Source organism: Procambarus clarkii, chromosome 62 (genome assembly GCF_040958095.1).
Source record: "Procambarus clarkii isolate CNS0578487 chromosome 62, FALCON_Pclarkii_2.0, whole genome shotgun sequence".
Taxonomy (NCBI): Eukaryota; Metazoa; Arthropoda; class Malacostraca; order Decapoda; family Cambaridae; genus Procambarus; species Procambarus clarkii.
In genome coordinates this window covers 27,239,985-27,261,032 of record NC_091211.1, presented here as the reverse complement: position 1 = coordinate 27,261,032, position 21,048 = coordinate 27,239,985, and the positions used below count along the sequence as shown (strand labels likewise).

Genomic DNA, 21,048 nt, shown 5'->3' with positions numbered 1-21,048 from the left:
GATGATTATGTTCACCTAGCAATAAACAGGTACCTGGGAGTTAGTCAGCTGGTCTGATTTGCCTTCAGGACCTCAATAGGCCTTACATGTCACAGATATAAAAAGCACTTAAATGAATACAGTACAGTGGCACCTCGACTTACGATTGCCCCGACTTAGGTTAATTTCGAGTTACGATGTAAATTTGATCGAAAAATGCGACTTGACATGTGATGGTGTCGTCAACTAACGATATTTGTTGGTACACGTTCGGGTCGACCGAAAGCATGGTTCCCGGTCACGCGGGCCGACCTGCCTCAGTTTACTACAGCTGCCAGCTTAGTGATGATCACGCCTATAAAAAATTCCGTTTTTGTGGTGATTTTTTCCTTTTTGAACATAAAAGTAATTATTATATATCACGCCATGGGTCCCAAGAAAGTCAGTGGTAAGGTTCAACATATGAAAACCCATGTAAGGAACACCATAGAGCAAAAACAAGAGATCATTCATAAATATGAGGATGGTGTGCATGTTGTTGAACTAGCTAGGCAGTACAACAAACCTGTCAATGGTATCCACCATACTGGCTAAGAAAAAGGACATTATGAGTGCTAAAGTGGCAAAAGGCATATCAATAATCACGAAACATAGAACACAAACACTTGAGAAAGTTGAACAGTTGTTATTAATTTGGATGACTATGTATGTAGTGTAGACTATGATGTAGACTATGGGAAGAAATGCAAACTTTTGTTGAAATGACTTGCCCAGAGCAAGTTGTAGTAAGCCGTTGCCTTAACCTATTCAGTGACACTGTGATGCATCACTATAGACAAATATTAAAACGAAGGGAAAAACAAGTGTCTCTTGACAAATATAGTCCCACAGTTTGCTATCCTGAACCAGACAACCTTGCCTAGCATTGGGGCTTGTGTACAAAATTTTAGATACGCTGTAGACTAGACTACCTCGCTCCTCTAGGTTGATTTAGGTTCAGTCTGGCATGCTGTCTTTTTTTTCCCCACAATGAGATGGCAACTGAGTGACAGTGCTCCTGGGTAGCCTACTAATTATGACTATGCCACTACTTTACCTTGAAAGGGATAATGAGAGGGCCAGTTGTGGTTTTCAAGACCAAGCCTAGCCCAGCTGCCAGCAACTGGTGCTCTATGCAAACTATGCAGTTGGTGACCTTACTCCCGAACCCCAAGGACAGATCTTGGCTTAAATTATTTTGACAATTGTGAACATTTTCCACATTTTTTCCAGTTTATTTAATTATGTATTTTTTTATCATTTTATCTTTCATTATTTTAATTTTCTTTAATGGCCAGTACTACCACATCCCAAATATTGTGGAAAGAAATAAGAAACCACTATGAATTTTTACATGTACAATAATTACAGAAAACTTGGAATTGTATCATATTGTTAGACAAGATTCCAATAAATCAAATAATCTTGTCAATGTATTTCCAGAATATGAAACTGAAGAAGAAACAGAGAAGCTGCCACAGGCACTGGATGATCTCATGAATAGGGAGAATGATTTTCCAGCTCGGGCGCACTGCCTTGTACGCTGGTATGGTTTACGGGAGTTTGTCACTCTCGCCCCGTTGAACCCAAATCAACCTATCATCTCCCCATCCAAGTCCAAGCTTCTGCTGTCATCACTTACTATAGCTGCTAATAATACCAACTGGTCAGAAATGTTTTTTTTTTCATCAGTTGTTCATATTTAGTAAAAAATAAAGCCTGTAGTTCATATAACTGTACAGATATACTGATACTGATTATAAATCTTCCTCCCATTTTCAAGAAACCTTATTTTTTTCCCCCGCACTTTTAGTCAGGTACCCATGTTTGTTCATGTTCTTCGACCCAGTGAAAAAATGTACCTTGGAGTGGGACTGGGGTCTGGTGTTCGCACAGATTATGATATGGTTCATATGAGACACCCTCCTCGACAATGCACTCATCTTGCTGGTAAGAAGTTGCTCATTTTTTTGTTAAAGTGGTATTATGTTAAATGATGAGAATTTAAAAGTTGGTTCGAATGACAATGCTTTAGTGGTTTTTATTAGGTATATAGATGAGCAAAATTTCCAAAATGATATTATTTGGGTTTCTGAGGGAGAAAAATTCGCATGCTTATTCCATAGTGAGAGTGAAGGAGTAAGGCCAGCCAGCCAGCCAGCCAGCCAGCCTGTCTCAAAATGTTAATATCCAAGAGTTAATGAGTTATCAGAATGATTACTGTAGTACCATTGGGGTTGTATACAGTAGTCAGAATGATGACAGTACACAGATCAGCTATACTTGTGCATCCCTATCTGACCTACTACTGTATATCCAAGCATGGAGACCTCATCTTCAGACTGTCAGAAGGACATATCTGCATATAAAACAGCTCAGTGCAGTACAATAATCATTCCAGGACCAAGTCAAGTCTTGTATTAAGGAATATTGAGGGCTTCAGGACTAAACCACGACAACCCAGACAGACAGACAGACAGATAGATAAAACACGATTGTTGGTACTGGGGGACTTCGACTTGAAAGCAAGACTGGGTAGGCAAGACTATGAAGCAAGAACGGAGCATATTTGGACAGGCAGATTTGTAAACCTCATTCTGGAGACATTAATATATCAACATGTCAAACAGGCCACAAGAATGAGGGAAGAGTATGTTCCGTCAATACTGGATCTAATATTCAATAGGAAAGAAGAGAGATTTGACATTCAGTACCTTCCTCCCTTGGGAAAGAGTGATCATGTCCTGTTGGAAATTAAATATGCTTTGTGTTATAATCTAGAAGAGAATGGGGACATTGGTTGATAAACTAGATTTCAAGAGAGGACACTATGGTTTACTTAGAAAATTCTTTAATGAGTTCAATTGGACAGACTCTTTGCTAGGCAAGGAAGTAAATGAGATTTATGCCAAATTTTGCTAAATATATGATGAAGACACAAACATTTATACCAAAACAGAGATGCAGGACCAGAATACAGGATTGGTTTGACAGAAATTGTAAGAGGGCCAGAGAGGATAAGACAAGAAAATGGGTTCAATATCGGAAGAGGCCTAATCCACAAACATACCAGCTCTACAAGTAAGCAAGAAACAATTCCAGTCTCCGTGGTGTAGTGGTAAGACACTCGCCTGGCGTTCCGCGAGCGCTTTGTCATGGGTTCGTATCCTGGCTGGGGAGGATTTACTGGGCGCAAATCCTTAACTGTAGCCTCTGTTTAATGCAACAATAAAATGTGTACTTGGTTGTAACAATGATTCTTCGCGGTCGGGATTGTATTCCAGGAACCTGCCCGAAACGCTACGCATACTAGTGGCTGTACAAGAATGTAACAACTCTTGCATATATCTCAAAAAAAAAAAAAAAATGCACAGCAGTGAGAAGAGGCAGAAAGGAACTTTGAGAAAGGTATAGCGGACAAATGTGAAACAGACCCAAGCCTTTTCTATAAATTCATTAAAAGCAAGCTGCATGTAAAGGATAAAATCCAGAGATTGAGAACAGGGAACAGGACTACTGAAAATGTAAAAGAAATGTGTGGAACTGTTCAATTAGCATTTCAAAGTGTGTGTGTACAAAATGAGGATTTCAGAGAGCTGGACCCAATACCACTTCCAGAGCATGCCATATAATACATAAAGGTACTGTATCTCAAGACGAAGTGGAAAAAATTACTCATTAGGCCAGGACAAAATAAAGATGTTGGACCTGATAGTTTCACCTTGGGTACTGTGAAAATGTGCAACTGAGCTGAGCTTTCCACTCCAAATTAATATTCCAGACATCCTTGTGCACAGGAATCTAAGCAGATATATGGAAAAAGGCAAACATTGTACCAATCTATAAAAATGGTAGTAGAGAGGAACCTTTAAATTATAGACCCATATTATTAACAGACATGGAAGTCAAAACACTAAAAATATAGTCGAAGACACTTGGGTTGAACACCTAGAGACTAATGACATAAGACACAGTATGGTTTTCGAACAGAAAGATCCTGTGTAACAGATCTGCTGTACTTAGTTTTCATGACAGAGCCACAGATATACTACAGGAAAGAGGTAGTTGGGTTGACTGCCTATTTGGACCTAAAAAAACCAGCGTTGAATGTAATGAAACGCCATTTTCTGGGCGAGACCCGGAGGCTCCTCGGAGCTATCCAGGCTGATATACTAATGTCAGACTTTGGCATCAGTCATGTGTATGGAGTTCTGTGAGCCTACCAGGGACCACAAGCCAGAACCTGGCCCCCTCAGAGAGGCATGGGGAGAAATGGCCTATAGAAACTCCCATGTGGTTGGAAGCATTCTATGTCTGCCATCGACCAGGTCAGGCACCCAGAAAGGTAAGCGCCTCAAAACAAACCCCCATTCTGGTGAAAATTGCTACAAAAAGTCGAACAAGTGGATAGAACTCCCCAAAAAGAAACGAGCAAACGAGCATGACGTCACACGTCACCGCACCGCTGTCTGCACAGCTCCCTCCCTCCCTGGGAGGGGGAAGGGGGAGCCCCAGACACACGCACCGGCCATCCACCCGTCAGTTCTGAGGCTGGACATCAAAACACGCGAATACCGCTGATCGGGGGGAGGGAGGGTTGCCGGGAAGCCTCCGGGTCTCGCCCAGAAAATGGCGTTTCATTACATTCAACGCTGGTTTTCTGGGGGGAGCCCCGTCGGCTCCCTGGAGCTAACTACCCACAGAGGAAAAATAGAGGGACTTGTCTGGGAGGCGGGTGCTACTCACTCCTCAACCTGAAGTCGAGACAACTGGTTGCAACCGCCGACCCAAAGCAACACAGGCCCGACTAGGCCCAGGAAAGTTCATGAGGTAGTGCGCAACTAAGACCCTGTTCGACTGCCAAAAACCCCGTGCCTGAATGCCCTCCCAGGGCATGTTGCCAACGATGGCAAAAAGAGCAGCGAACTTACGAACATCATGAGCACGGGGATAGACTGTAGGCTGGCTAGCCTTAATAACCCTGCAGACGACCTTGGAGATCCGCACCCGCGAACAGGGACGGAGAGAAACTGGAACAACCCAAAGCATGTCCCCGGACACAGAAGCCGTGGCACGCAAATAACGGCGGAGGGCCGCATACGGACACTAAACATGATGCACCCCCAGCCTGACTAACCAAGCATCAACAACCCAGGGACCCGTCTGGAAAGCAGCCATCTCATTCTTCACCAGAAAAGGAGGAGACGGCTGTAGACGAACAAACCAATCGCCACGACCGAAAGAGCAGAAACCCCTGCACTGGAGAAGAGCATGAAGCTCACTGACCCGACCCCCAGAGGCCAATGCCAATGGGAAAAGAGTCTTTGAGAAACAATCCTGAACCGATGAGGCCACCACGAACCAAGGAGAAGAGAGAAAAGAGAGTACTCTGTCCAAAGACCAGGACAGCTCAGGTCGCGCATGAGCAGGCCAGAAGTGAAACAATGCTCAAGATAGCTTGCGAAACGGTGCAGAAGTAACATCAATACCGAAAGCAAGCTGCAGCGGCTCCACCAGCACCGCACGATACGAGGCAAAAGTATTCGGCATAAGATGACGGTCCTGGAACAACCAAGAGAGAAAGGACAACACCCGAGCCGAAAGCGAAGCACAACGACAAAGAGTCAAAAGAACCGGAAGGACCGCCAGGAAACTTCATGCTGCCGCCGAGATGAAGCCCGCAGGTGGGACACCAACAAGGAAGCCACCTGATCACCATAGGATGATAAACTTGAGTCAAAAACACCATGCGTGAAAACTCGAGAAGAGCGAACCAGCCACGTGACACACCTGTCTGATCTGTTGGAAGAGGCGGAGTCACGGGAAAACCTCCGGGTTCGGACACAAAGCAAGCAGGTCTGAAACCACGGCTGGGCTGGCTACCACGGGGCCAAGAGGACTACTCTACTCTGGTACGTCTCCAAGCGAGTCAGGATCTGAAGCAACAGCGGAACCGGGGAAAAGAGGTACAGGAACCCCCACCTCGTCCAGTCCTGCCAAAAGGCATCGACCCCAACGACTTCGCAGTCGGGGAAGGGCGCCACATACTGCAGAAGGCGCCATGACCACGACTGACGCGAAGTGATCCACCTCTGGGCGCCCAAACGTCTGGCATAGTCAACAAAAGGCGTCGGCGTCGACCATTCATTCCGTGGCCAGAGGAACAAAACGAGACAGGCCGTCCGCCAAGATGTTGGACACTCCCCGTACATGAACTGCCAAGAGAGCCAAACCCCGAGAACTCGGCAGACGAGTCACCCGAAGCGACCAGCGGCAAAGAGCCAAGGACCGCATCGAACCCCCCCCTCTGTTCAGGCAATGAACCACCAGGGAGCAGTCCGAATAAAGCCGGATCATCAATCTGCTGGTGACCCGAACCCTCCGGAGGAAAAACTACACTGCCACAAACTCCGGCATCGTGCTGTGGGCCCGACGGAAGGACGGATCCCACCGTCCCTGGCCAGCCTGGGACGGTGGGGTCTGGTGGGGTCCCTCCCTTCGACCCGTCAATGGGCGAACTGTGAAAGGGCTGGCGCCCCTTACGAGACCCTGAACCTCGCACAGAGTGAACACTACGCTGACCAGACGAAGGTAGGTCCGAAGGCGGGGCCAGACCCAAACCTGGCACCAGAGGCCTACCACGACGAGAGGAACCCTGAGTCCTGGCACGACTTCGCTGGGAATCCCCCCCGGACCTTTTGAGAACCAACAAGTCGGACATAGGACTACAACTAGCCAAAGCAGCCTGCAAATACTGCGCCACGGCAGAATCCGCAAAAAAGCAGAGGACAAAAGGGAGAAGACATCCTAAGAGCCAGGGCCCAGGCCGATTCCAGAGAGGAGGCAAGGACCCCCCTGACGACACGCGAGCCGGGAAGCATAAAACAGGGAAACCAGATCCCGCAGGATCACCGCAAAGAGTTTCAACAAGGCAGCCGACGAGCATGCCGCCGAGCCCAAGGCACCGGACCCTGGAACAGCCCCAAGCATCCTCACATCCTCCGCATGCCAGTCCGAAGAAAGCTCCAGGAGAGAAAAGAAAAGCAAGGTCGAAGCCAAGAGGCCACGGGCACGCAAATCCTCGGCAACCTGCGCAGCCAAAAGGGAGGGAACCTGCACATGGAGCTGCACTACGCCAACATCCTGTAATGGGGGGTGGGGGAAATAGCTCTATCTTGTCCATTATTCCACCCCCCAGTTAACTAACGAGGCCGGGGGAAACAGCTCTCTCTAGTCCGTTATCCCGTCCCCAGTTAGCTAACTATTCTAGAGCACTCCCAGAGTTCCTAAGGCAACCTCTCTCGTTCAACACCTTGTAACCTAGGTATTTGACTACCTAGGTGCTATGACTACAAGGCGTCGTAACTGGATCATCTACCTGAAACTCTAGAGAGAACTCTAGAATATATTTCACGGCCACAAACGTATAAGAGAAAACAAAAGGGAAGAAATGAATAGTGAAGTAATTAGTGAGGGTTTGGGGTGAGAGAGGAGAGAGGTGGGAGGAGCGAGGAGGGTCATTAGTTGAAAGGGAGAGTTTAGAGAGGGGTGGAGGGAGAGGAATAGATAGGTAGAAGTAGAAGAGTAGATAGTAGAAGACGAAATGCTGCCACCATCCATTCTAGACCATCACATACAAGACAAGGAATGGAACTTGTCTGTATCGCAATATTCTCAAAAGATGTTATTACCAAGTATCAACTCCAAACATAGGGGACACAGTTAAAGGCCATTTAAATAATACATTCAATTATATTTCACATACTAAGTATCATAATTTAAGCAATGTTCAAGATATATATGTAAAGTGAGTCATCCTCCAAGAATCTGAGAACACTACAACTGACTGCCCCTGATCATCACACAACACTTGTAAAACACGACCAAGTCACCTTACTGCTCAACTCACCAAGTGTCTCTGCCTATAGCTGGATAGAGGGGGGGGGGGTCTGTAGCTTGACAGAGACTGTCTCGCCCTGCCGGCCGACAGCCTCCCTGCGAGGGCCATCTCCTCTGCTCTGCTGACTGCCGTTCTTCTCTGTCGTTAATGCTCAATGCTCTCGAATCGATCGTTCTCCGAGTATATATTGGGGAGCCTAGTAACTAACTCCGCCCACAAGTAGATAGCCTTAGGCACTCTACCAAGCCACTCCTTAAACGTCGGCATGTTTGAAGGCTACCAGGCTCCAATTATAAGATTAGTAGAAGTAAGGTGAAATTCGCATGATCTGACCTCAGGTCACTTGGGGTCATTAACGGTTAGAGGTGTGAGATCTCCGGCCGACAACTTGGCGCCTTCTCCAATTCCTGTCTCTGACTCATATTCTATATATATTTTAAATAAACTAAACCAAACACTTTTACAGTGTTACAATCCCTGGAAAGGGCTGGGGCAAACATGCTCTCATTGAGGTGCTCAAGATTGTTCCCCCCCCCCCTCAGGAAAACCTGAACCACCATTGAAGCCTCGCGCCACTCAAGCGTGCAGGAAAGACAGAAGGAATGCCAAGCCTCCAAAGCAAACACAGGACAGTCCGCCAGCCAGGACGATTCCGGAACCTCTTAATGGACCCAGAAAGGGAACGCTGGCCCAAACCTGAAAGAAGACTTATGCCATAAGCGAGGCATAATTCGGGTTGCGCAGGAGGTAAGCCAGTAGGGCTGCCCGTACCTCAGACAGTAGGATGCCGTAAGCCGAAAACCTCCAGAAAGACGGAACCGACGCACTCGGAGGGACACGGACATGGGGAGGGGCAGACACCAAATCCAATTTGTATGCAGAGGGGGAGGGGAAGAGAACCCCACTCCTTGAAACAGTAAGCCTTGCTCAGAGGGCAGAAAAACCCAGGCAGAATCCAACAGGGCCGAAGGTCCCCAAGTCAGCCCCTCTCCCGCCCCAGGATCCTCCACCGCAGGACCCGGGGGCCAAGTCATCCCCCAAAGCACGGGCCTCAAAAGAAGAGGCTGGGGCAGCCAAATAAGCCAGACGGAAGGGGGCCCCCTAGTCAGACCCGGAGGCTTCATCAGGAAGATTGGACTCGCATGTCTCCGTCACCACACCGGAAAGGGCATCCCCGAGACTGCCCAAGTTTCAAGACCAACTAAACCCTGCTCCGACTCCGAAACCCTTAGACGTTTCGGGGCCGGCAGCAGGTAGGGAGGGCCAGAATGCACCAGAACCAGACCAGACCAGTTCTATCCATTTGTTCGACTATTTGTAGCAATTATCACCAGAATAGGGGTTTGTTTTGGGACGCTTGCCTTTCTGGGTGCCTGACCCGATCGATGGCATACAGAATGCTTCCAACAACACGGGGGTTTCTATGGGCCATTGCTCCCCATGCCTCTCTGAGTGGGCTAGGTTCTGGCTCGTGGTCCCTGGTAGGCCCACAGAACTTCATACACATGACTGATGCCAAAGTCTGACATTGGCATATCAGCCTGGATAGCTCCGGGAAGCTGACGGGGCTCCCCCCGGAAAAGGCTTTTGATAGTCCCACACAAGAGGCTGTTCTGGAAACTAGAACATGCGGGAGGGGTGACAGGGAGACTTCTGACATGGAGGAAAAGTTTCTAACTGACGGATGAGGGCAGTAATCAGAGACAATATATCTACTGGAGGAGTGTTACTAGCGGAGTACGACAGGATTCAGTTCTTGCACCAGTAATGTTCGTATATATAAGCTATCTACCAGAAGGAATACAGAATTATATGAACATGTTTGCAAATGATGCTAAAATATTGGAGAAGATAGGAGATGCAGACGAATGTAATCCCCTTCAAATTGATCTAGATAAAATAAGAGTGTGGAGTGTCAAGTGGCAAATGAAATTCAATGTGAATAAATACCATGTTATGAAATGGAGAATCAGGAAAAATAAACCCACACAATTTGCAAATTATTTGATAAGGAATTACAGAACTCTAATAAAGAATGAGACCTAGGGGTGGTTTTGGATAGTAAGCTGTCACCAGAGGAACACACAAAGAACATTGTGAAAGGAAAGTATGTGTCACTTTCCAACTTCAGACTTGCTTTGGTGGTGAAACTTGCACGTGGATGGTGAAATACTAAAGAAACTGTTCATGACTTTTGTAAGACCAAAATTGGAATATGCAGCAGTTGTATAGTGCCCATATCTCAAGAAGCATATCAATAAACTGGAAAAGGTGCAGCGGCACACTACAAAATGGCTTTTGTATCTGAAAAACAAGAGAAAATCCGTAGGAGCAGTGATGAGGGTTGAAACCTATGTGGTAGATGTTCTCCACACACGCTTCTAGCAACTAAACCACAACATGGTATAAGGATTACAACCTGGAGTTCTACTGAACCCACAAGGATTTCCTGAGGCTTCCACTGAAGCTGGAACAGGATTTTCACACAATCCCCTAATCGCTAGAAGTGTGTGCGTGGGAACACCCACTGCATAGGTTCAAACCCTCATCACTGCTCCTGTGGATTTTCTCATTGATGCAGTATCGTTAGTGTGATTACTCTGTGTATTGAGAAAAAAGCTTCAGAGGCAAGGGAGGGAGCAAAGCATTGGCAAAGAATTCTAGACCAGTTGCACTAATGTTCCACATAATAAAAGTATTTGAGAGAGTGACCAGGAGTCAGGTCACCAGTTTCATGGAGACCAATGAACTCCACAACCCAGGCCAACATGGATTCAGAGTGGAAAGATCATGCCTCTCACAGCTACTTGACCACTACGACAAACGGAGACATTAACCCTCGTGTTACTCAGGGCTAATTAGCATTTGTCACCCACAGGCGCATACCAAAAAACAAAAACAAAGGAAGAACAAGTCATAGATGACAGAGCCACAATTGCATTGGGGGGATTGTGTGAAATTCCTGCTCCAGCTTCAGTAAAAGCATCAGGAAATCCTTGTGGGTTCAGTAGAACTCCAGGTTGTAATCCTTGTACCATGTCGTGGTCTTGTCGCTAGAAGCATGTGCATGGGATTATCACATTAGTAATTGACCAAATTGACAGAGTTTTCTGAAACCAGCAACTTCAAGAACAAGAGGACACAGATTCAAACTAAGGAAACAAAGGTGCCCCCAAAAAATTTGAAAGTTTTCTTATGCAGAGTAGTAGATGGTTGGAACAAGTTAAGTGAGAAGGTGGTGAAGGCCAAAGCTGTCAGAAGTTTCGAAGAGTTATATGACAGAGTATTGGGAAAATGGGACACCACGAGCGTAGCTCTCCTGTAATTACACTTGGGTAATTACGTTAGGTTTGACCTCATCGAGACCTTTTAAAATGCTGAACAATTTCGAAGACATTAACATTTTAGTCCGGGCATGACGCAGCATTGCGTCATCCGTTTACTGTCGGTAATCTCGGGCATGATGCAGCATTGCGTCATCCACTAAAATAATTGCCAAAAATCAGGTTTTTATCCAATTTTTTGGGGACTGTTTGGTAACTGTCAACAAGCAGAATGCAATCTGTGACTACAATACAAACAGGAAAGGTGTTGATCACTTTGATCAAATGACCAAATATTATCACTTCATAAGGAAAACTCACAAATGGGCGAAGAAAATGACCATCTATTTTGTGCAAATGGCTATCTACAATGCTTATGTGATGTACAACTACTACACAAAAAATACTAAACTATAATACTAAATATACTAAAATACTAAATACTAAACATTTGTGGGCAGGAATTGGGAGTGTAGCTGGAAGGCATCCGGGCGCTCACTCGCGGTTAACGCGTGGCCCGTCTTCAACTCGTCGGCGGGTAGAGCATGACCAGGTTTTTTATTTTATATGCTAATGTTCCTCTAGAGAATTCTATTGCGAACCCATTGATACCAAAATGAAAGACCTAGGACGAAAATTGAGGTGACCAGAGTGAAAAGAGTGAACACATTTTATCGCTTTTGCGCGCTCCTGGGTAACTCGTTCACATTTTCTCTGTTTGCTGCAGGTAATTAGCCGGGCTTTTGGAGTTTATATGCATTTAGTGCTGTAGAGAATTCTATTGCGAACACAATGATACCAAATTTAATCTCGTAGGACGAGAATTAAGATGACTAAGTTGAAGAGAGTATACACTTTTCAGAATTAACGCGCGCTCCCGTGAAACTCTGGGACCCAAATCACACAGTTGAGGGGTGGCGGGCGGGGCACGCCAAAGTGTTAATCCAGACCACTTCTTTAAAGATCCAGTGTAACTTACAGTGGGTAACAGCTTTAATCCTGAGAAGCCACAATATAAAATAGACCTCAAGAATTTCATCACTCAGTAGGTAATGAATTGTCCGCCTGCCAAACCCGTAAATGCCAAGACGGTGTTCAAGTTCAAAATCGAACTGGAAAAAATCCTCAGAAATTATGGAGGTACCTTTGATATGCTTCTCTCTTCCTGTTCCTGTCGAAGCCAATATAAAATGTCCTGAATTTATTTATGAAAAGACTCACTGTGGAAGGAAGAACAGAGTTACAGTAGTGCTTTTACCTGAAGCCATATCCAATTACATTACTTAATATATAACAATTAGTATCAACTTTGCCAGTTAAATTTACTCATTTTAATTCTTCATAATGTCATGTAGTCTTTCAGTAAATTTCCTAGTGTATTAGGAATAGGAGGACCTTTGACAAACCACCATCTTCCTGTCCTCGTTGAGGCCATGGACAGTGGCCCCTCAGGTAAATTCAAGTAGATTTTGTATATATACAGTACAGAATATAGTTTTATATAAAAGTACATCTTAAGATCAAGAATACAGTACATTATAGATTTTGTTAAATTTTAGTTCCTCTTTTTAGGGCTTCTGGATGTATTTCGAAATAAACTCCAGTGTACTGTGGCGTCCCCTCCTGTTTTGGTATCGGTGAGATTCACATATATTCTCTCCGAATGGCCTCACACACTGTGGACACAACAGCCACCAGATTTTGATGCCACACTAACGGAGGTTGGCTTTTCCGATTTGGGAAAGTTGCCATTTGGGGCACTAAGTGATCCAGTCAGGTACGTTTATGTGAAATATTGTTAAAATATTTTCAGTATTTTCTGCGTATAAATTAGTTTACCTGGTTTATATTTTGTTTTGTTTAATATAATGTACTTTTCTGTGGGGAGCCCCTGCGACTCCCTGGAGCTATCGGGCTAATATCCGATACATTAGACCAGGGCTTTAGTCAATGTAGTTTAGCTTACTGGGGATCACGAGCCAGAACCTGGCACCCTCAGAGAGGCACAGGGAGCAATCGCCCTGGAAAATCCCCCCTGTGGATGCAGGTTTTCCTTTTCTGCCATCGACTGGGGTTAGCCTACCAGAAAGGTAAGCATAACAAAACAGACCCCACATGCTAAGAAAATTGCAACTGAAAATCAAAGGCAGAACTCCCTCAATTCCCAAGGAAACAAGCAAATGTCACACCACGCCATTGTGTCGCTCGTCTGCACAACCCTCTCCTCCCCTCCCTGGGAGAAGGAGGGGGGAGCCCCAGACCCCCCTTGTCACCTACCTAGCAACTCCAGTTCATTGGCTTAAGCGATCCAGGGATGGACATCATCTCTGGCCTCGGATTCCAAGCAGAGTTTACCTTCATGATATCCTCTGCGGTGTCATTGTGTGTGGTGACCAGGTGTCCTCAAGAGTACCGGGGCTGTATGCGCTTAGGGGCATCCTTCCTTAAGTGCCTTGTGAGTACAGTACTGCATTTGCATGTTAGGGTTCTCTTCCCTGGTGCGTTCGGGAACTAATTCCGTAGGGGTTTTTGCTGCTCGGCATTTACCCCACACTTGGGGCCAGCTGGGGTTTTGTGGCCCCTTGTTTAGCCTTGGATAGAGATTGGTATCGTGTTGTTTGGGGCGTCAAGGTGTTGTGTAGCTTGCCTACATACACGGCAGCCGGTTCCCGTTTCCTCTGGGGACATTGTACTTTTGCAGGGTTTTTCTTATTTGTTTTCCTTGCCTGGTGGGGGTCTGCCGAGGTGTGGTTATAGTTTCCCTTATAATATATTGGTGGCCCTTCGCCAGGCCCCCGTGATTGTACATGTGGCAGTGGTTTCAGAGTTTTGATCTCCACTCCCTCCCATGTTAGCTTTGGGTATTAACCGGTTAGCAACACATTGCTTTCCCCAGGCTTCCTGTAACAGTCAGTGTACGGGCCCCTGGAAAATCCTGTCAAAGCTCGGTGGACCTATGGATATGTCTTCTGAGTTCCAGCTCACCTCGTGCAGGTTTCAAGGTTGCTGTGTGCCCTTGTCTCGGGGGGGGGGTGACGGTCACCACTTTTGCCTCCGTCATGCTGCCTGTTGGGTCAACGAAACCTGGATGGGAGAGGGAAGGTTCACTGTTGGCTCACGCCTGGTCCTGCGATCCATGGGCATTCGGGTCTTATCCTCCGGGGGAGTTTGGGGCTAACATGGCGGGCTTCTTCCCCTGCACTGTCGGGTTATCTTGGAGTGGGTGCTCTTGGGCATGGTAGACTCGACCCCATCCCTTTTGTGGGGGGTGGGGGTTCCCGCCTATTCCAGTGCCAAAACAGGACTGTGCGGACCTGTGGTTCATTCTAGACTTGTCCTGTGTCCCTGGATTCCTTGCCCCTCCTTTCGGATGACCGCTCTGTCTCGGGTCCGGCTTCTGTTGGAACCGGATGGAGTCCCTGGATCTCAGGGGCGTGTATTGGCATGTTTCCATTCAACCGGGGTTCAGGGACTGGATAGATTCATGGTGGAGGGTCTGGCTTACCACTTTTGTTGCCTTTTTGACCTGCTTGCTTCTGTTAGGGAGTTCAGGTTCTGGCTTACCTCGACGACTGGCTGGTGTGGGCTCCCAGCCAGTTCGCGTGTCTGCTCACCAGGAATATGGTTCTTTCCCAGCTTGCCGGGTTTGGGTTCATGGTGATCTGGAGGAAGTCCCTTTTGGTTCCCTCTCAGGTTCGGACTTGGCTGGGTATGGTGTGGGATTCTCAGATTACTTCCTTGTCTCTCCCTCCTGCGACGCTGTTACACCAGCGGTCTCGCCTCCGGCTGTTTTTGGAGGGCACCCGGGTCACACGTCGGTTGTTTAAGTGGCTGTGCGGGAGCCTGAACTTCGCTATGCTGGTCTACCCATCGGGTTGGATCCAGCTTTGGCGGATGTTCTAGTTTCTTCAGGGTCGTCCCTTCTGCTGCTCTTGCAATCGATGGGTTCAGATCCTGGGAGCCTTGCGTCGGCTGCTGCATCGCTGGCTTCCTCTGCGGGTTTTTCGGGGTTCTGTGCCATGGTACTTCCCTGAGTTCTCGCTTGATGTGTTCACGGATGCCTCGTTTCTCGGCTGGGGTTTTGTGACAAGTGCTCACCAGGCCGGCCAGGGTCGGTGGGGTCCGTCCTTCTTTCGAGCTCACAGCATGGCGAGGGAATTTGTGGCGGTGTGGCATTCGCTTCAGAGGATTTGGGTCGCTCGATCAGCAATGATCCGGCTCCTTTCAGACTGCTCCCCGGTGGTTCATTGCCTGAACCGCAGGGGTTTGATGCGGTCCTTGGTTCTTTGGGGCTGGTCGCTTCGTGTGACTCGTCTGCTGAGCTTTCGGAGTTTGGCTCTCCTGGCGGTTCATGTTCAGGGGGCGTCAAACGTCCTGGCGGATGGCCTGTCTCAGTTCATTCCCCTTTTCACGGAATGGACGGTCGACGCCGACTCGTTCAGTTGGGTCTGTCGGATGTACGGGCGCCCAGAGGTGGACCTATTCGCATCGGCGTGTTCCAGGTGTCTTCCAGTTTATGAGGCGACCTTCCCAACTGCGAGGCCGTCAGGGTCGATGCCTTTTGGCTGGAATGGTCGAGGGCGGAGTCACCTGTACCTCTTACCTCTGTACAACTGGTCCGGTTGTTGCTCTGGATCCTGGCTCGGTTGGAGACTTGCCAAGGGAGAGTAGTCCTGTTGGCTCCTTGGTGGCCTGGCAAGCCTTGGTTTCAGGCTCTTCGTGCTCGATGTCCGAACCCAAGAGTCTTCCCGCGGCTCCGCCTCTTTCAGCAGATCGGTCCGGTCCGTTACGTGGCTGGTTCAATCTTCTCTTTCACTCTTCACGTCTGGTCTCTTTGACGCGGGTGTATCGCTACTTGTATGGTGACCAGGTGGCTTAGTTGATGGTGTCCCACGTGCGAGTTTTGTCTAAACGGCAGTATAAAATTTCCTGGTGATCCTTTCGGTAATTTTTTGTCTCTTCGTAGATTGTCTTCAATTCTGATCAGGTTTTGTCCTTTCTCTCTTAGTTGTTTCAGGACCATCATCTTGTGCCAAATACTGTCGTCTTATTTCATGCGGCGCTGGCGGTCCCGCTGCAGCTTGCTTTCGCGGTGGATGTCTCTTCTGCTCCGTTCCGCAAGCGTTCTTGGACGTTGTTTCACCTCCGGCCTGCTCACGTGCCGCCTGAGCCGTCCTGGTCGGTGGACCGGGTTCTCTCTTTTTCTCTATTCTCCTCGGTTTGTGGTGGCCCCCTCAGTTCAACGACTGTTTTCAAAGACACTCTTTCTTGAGGGCATTGGCCTCTGGGGGTCGGATTGGGGAGCTTCATGCTCTCCTCCGGCGCAGGGGTTTCTGCTCTTTCGGTCCTGGTGGTTGTTTCGTTCATTTGCAACCTTCTCCTTTTATGGTGAAGAATCGGTCTGCTGCTTTCCAAAGGGGTCCTTGAGTTGTTGATGCTTGGTTGGTTCGGCCGGGGTGCATCATGTTTTGTGTCCAGTTGCGGCTCTTTGCCGGTATCTGCAGCCACAGCCTCAGTGGTAGGGGACACGCTTTGGGTGGATCCGGTTTCCCTTCTTCCCTGTTCCAAGGTGCAGTTCTCGCAGGTTGTCCACAGTATTATTCGGTCCAGCCAACCTGCGGTCTATCCCAGTGCCCACGACGTTTGTCAGTTCGCGGCTTTGGCTGCTGTTTTGGGGAATATGTCCTGGGCTGACATTTGGGCACGGGGCTTATGGAGGTCGAACAGGTTCCTGGCTGCACGGTGTCTCGTTTATATTCCTGGGCCTTCTCGGGTGTGTGTAGCCTTGGGTTGCAGGTTGCAGCCATTTGTCTCGACTTCAAGTTGAGGAGCGAGAGATGACCACCTCCCAGGTAAGTCACTCTTTTTCTTTGTCTTTGGTTAGGTATCTCCAGGGAGCCGAAGGGGCTCTCCACAGAAAACCAGCGTTGAAAGTAATGAAACGCCATTTTCTGGGCGAGACCCAGAGGCTCCGCGGCATCCCTACCTCCCTCCAGTCGGCGGTTTTTCGCATTTTTTGATGCTCAGCCTCTGAACTGAGGAGAGTTGTCGGCGTGGAGGTCTGGGACCCGGAGGGAGAGTTGTGCAGACGGATGCGCGGCGTTTGTGGTGACGTCATACTTGTTTCCTTGGTTTTGATTGGGGAGTTGTTACTGTTGCTAGTTCAGCTTTCGGTTTGCAATTTATTTGATCAGCAGTAGTTTGTTTTGGAATTTCTACCTTTCTGAGTGCCTGACCTGGTAGATGGCAAAGACTGCTTCCAATTACACGGGGGTATCTTTAGGCCATTGCTCCTCGTGCCTCTCTTGAGGGGGCCAGGTTCTGGCTCTGGTCCCCGGTAGGCTTAGAACTCCTTCAATTGACTGTTGCCATGGTCTAATATATACACATCAGCCCAGTATAGCTCCAGGGAGCCTCTGGGTTTCGTCCAGAAAATGGCGTTTCATTACATTCAACGCTGTTTTTCTGGGGGGAGCCCCGTCGGCTTCCCAGAGCTATCCCAGGCTGATATGCTAATGTCAGACTTTGGCATCAGTCGTGTATGGAGCTCTTAGGCCTACCAGGGACCACGGCCAGTACCGGGCCCCCTCAGAGAGGCAAGGGGAGCAATGGCCTATAGAAGCCCCCGTGTGGTTGGAAGCATTCTATGTCTGCCATCGACTGGAACAGGCACCCAGAAAGGTAAGCACCTCAAAACAAACCCCTATTCTGGTTAAAATTGCTACCAAAAGTCGAACTAGTGGATAGAACTCCCCAAAAGAAAACAAGCAAACTAGTGTGACGTCACACGCCGCCGCGCCGCTGTCTGCGCAGCTCCCCCCTTCCCGGGAGGGGGAAGGGGGAGCCCCAGACCCTCCACGCCGGCTACCCACACCTCAGTTCTTGAGGCTGATGCTATAGGCGAAGGTCGTGTGCTCTGGCTCCGGTGTCGCTACTGCACTGTGCTTTGCATGTGGTGTTTGTATTGGGGGTGCATCATGTTTTGTGTCCGGTTGCGGCGCTTCGCCGTTATTTGCGCGCCACGGCTTCTGTGTCCGGGGACGCGCTGTGGGTTGATCCGGTTTCCCTTCTTCCCTGTTTGCGGGTTCGGGTCTCCCAGGTCGTCCGCAGGGTTATTAAGTCCAGCCAGCCTGCGGTCTATCCCCGTGCCCATGACGTTCGTAAGTTCGCGGCTCTTGCTGCAGTCTTTGGGAATATGTCTTGGTCTGATATTCGGGCACAGGGATTTTGGCAGTCGAACAGGGTTCTGGCTGCTCGTTACCTTGTGAATGTCCCTGGGCCCCGTCAGGCCTGTGTTGCTTTGGGTCAGCGGTTGCAGCCAGTTGTCTCGGCTTCGAGTTGAGGAGTGAGCATCGACCGCCTCCCGGGTAAGTCCCTCTTTTTCCGTCTGTGGGTAGTTAGCTCCGGGGAGCCGACGGGGCTCCCCCCAGAAAACCAGCGTTGAATGTAATGAAACGCCATTTTCTAGGTGAGTCCCGGAGGCTCCCCGGCATCCCTCCCTCCTTCCGGTCGGCATTTTTTTCGCGTTTTTTGACATCCAGCCTCAAGAACTGAGGTGTGGGTAGCCGGCGTGGAGGGTCTGGGGCTCCCCCTTCCCCCTCCCGGGGAGGGGGGAGCTGTGCAGACAGCGGCGCGGCGGCGTGTGACGTCACACTAGTTTGCTTGTTTTCTTTTGGGGAGTTCTATCCACTAGTTCGGCTTTTGGTAGCAATTTTAACCAGAATAGGGGTTTATTTTGAGGCGCTTACCTTTCTGGGTGCCTGTTCCAGTCGATGGCAGACATAGAATGCTTCCAACCACACAGGGCTTCTATAGGCCATTGCTCCCCTTGCCTCTCTGAGGGGGCCCGGTTCTGGCCGTGGTCCCCGGTAGGCCTAAGAACTCCATACACATGACTGATGCCAAAGTCTGACATTAGCATATCAGCCTGGGATAGCTCCGGGAAGCCTCCAGGACTCCCCCAGAAAATGGCGTTTCATTACATTCAATGCTGGGTTTTTTTTAAATGCAGACTGTATTGTACTATCATTATGGAGCATTATTGTTTTTATTTTACTAATATTCCAGTCTTTCCATTTTATTTTTTGTTTTGTAGGAGCCAATTTAGATTTTTTGTACGTTTCCTAAAAAAAATATTTATGGCCTTCAGTGTAGTTGCAAGATATTTAGAAATTAAGACTTTTACAACTTGGTAAGCCATCCAGATGTGGCAGAAGTATTAACTTCTTGACTATCAGTGTTCAACGTGTCACAAGAGTATGTGAACTGTAAGTTGAGAATAGCTCAGCAGTGGGTAAGGAAATTTGTCAGGTTATTTAAGTTCCAAACTCACCAAAACTTTCCAAAATACAGAACAGTGCCATACTTAAAAATCCTTAATGCATTATCATTGTTTTCTGCCCTTTCCTCAATTTGTCTAAATACTCCTACCTAATTGAACTTGCCTTGTAACTCTAATTGTTTATTATGTGCATTAGTGAGTATCTCTAGGTTAGGTAGTCTCCATGGATGCCTATTCAGTATTGTCTACAAGGGGCATGTTATTGAATAGAGCAGCTGAAGCACTGCTGGGATTTTGTCAGTGTTACAAGGTGCAGTGGTTTTGATTAGTATTTTTAACCTGTGCATTGGGAATTAGCAAATACGGTATTCTTTTATAAATCAGTACAGCCATTTCAAAATCTGTTGTTTCATTATTACAATGGACTTTAGTGAGCTGTTGGCATTCTTGATCAGGAACCTTCCTTAATGCGAGTACAGTAGAGTCACTGTTTAGAGCAGGCATGGAGAACCTTCATTTAACTGAATATATTTGATATGGGGGAAAGGAAGCCTAGTAAAATCAGAATGGGTCCCCATTCCAACTATATACCCTTCCTTTGAATCTGTAAATAAATATATATACAGTACAGAATATCTTGTATAATGTTATATTCAGTTTTCAAAATATTGTATTAAAATTGTGCTTGCAGTGAGCTGCATCTTTCTGCTACGTGGCCATGTGTTAGTGAAGATGTATTGGTAGATAGTGATGTGTACAGTGACCTCAACCCCGGTTCGGCTCCTCTGTGGACGGCTCGCCTTGTGACCAACACATCTCCTCCGTGCCTGCTTTCTGAATATCTCACCGAGTTTCTCCACGTGTGTCGAAATAATCAATCTGTGTCTCAGATCTTGGGACCAGCTTTTACTCCAGAGGTGGAGGGTAGGTAGTGGTTTTTTTGGAGGTCATAGTAGTAAGAAAAATTTAAATTAAAGTAGATTACTGTAGTGTATACAAAAAAAAATGTCCTAGTCAAAGACAAGCTTATGCCAGATTCTTGATTTTTTTTCTGATTTAAGATACCTGTACTGTATACAGTACTGTATATTAATTGCACTCAAGACTAATATATAGATAGCTATTACAATTACTTTTTAATTACCAGATAGGTTTTTATTAGCCATTTGATAATTTCAAAAATGATAGAAATGTATATAGAAATATAAATGGTATAGTGTAAAAATCATAAATAAATGAGCTGTATGCAAGCGAGTATTGTGGGTGTCTACCATTAGGCCAAAAAGCTTAACAAAATTAAAAGTCATAGTTTATAAATTTACTTTTCCAAGTGAATTTGGTATCATAATATGTGCAAGTGTGCTATTTACACAATTATAAAAATTATTTGCTATAAATCAACAAATAATATACAGTAGTAGTAAACTTTGGGTGCAATTCACTGAAGCAAGAGTTCACTTGGAACTGACCTGCTGTCCTGGATTTTGAATAATTTGCTGTATTTTAGTACAAAAATAATTTTAAAT

At 47.2% G+C, this 21,048-nt stretch overlaps 1 protein-coding gene across 2 annotated transcripts in view; it reads left to right on the top strand.

Moving 5' to 3' along the window:
- Positions 1–21,048, top strand: part of LOC123766391 (RAB3 GTPase activating protein subunit 1) — a 155,734-nt gene that overhangs the window by 64,260 nt on the left and 70,426 nt on the right. For both annotated transcript variants that reach the window (XM_069308414.1, XM_069308413.1), the window contains exons 4-7: positions 1,462–1,684; positions 1,832–1,968; positions 12,814–13,018; positions 20,214–20,446. In XM_069308414.1, coding sequence (XP_069164515.1) covers positions 1,462–1,684; positions 1,832–1,968; positions 12,814–13,018; positions 20,214–20,446 — 798 coding nt within the window. The remainder of the gene's footprint in view (positions 1–1,461; positions 1,685–1,831; positions 1,969–12,813; positions 13,019–20,213; positions 20,447–21,048) is intronic.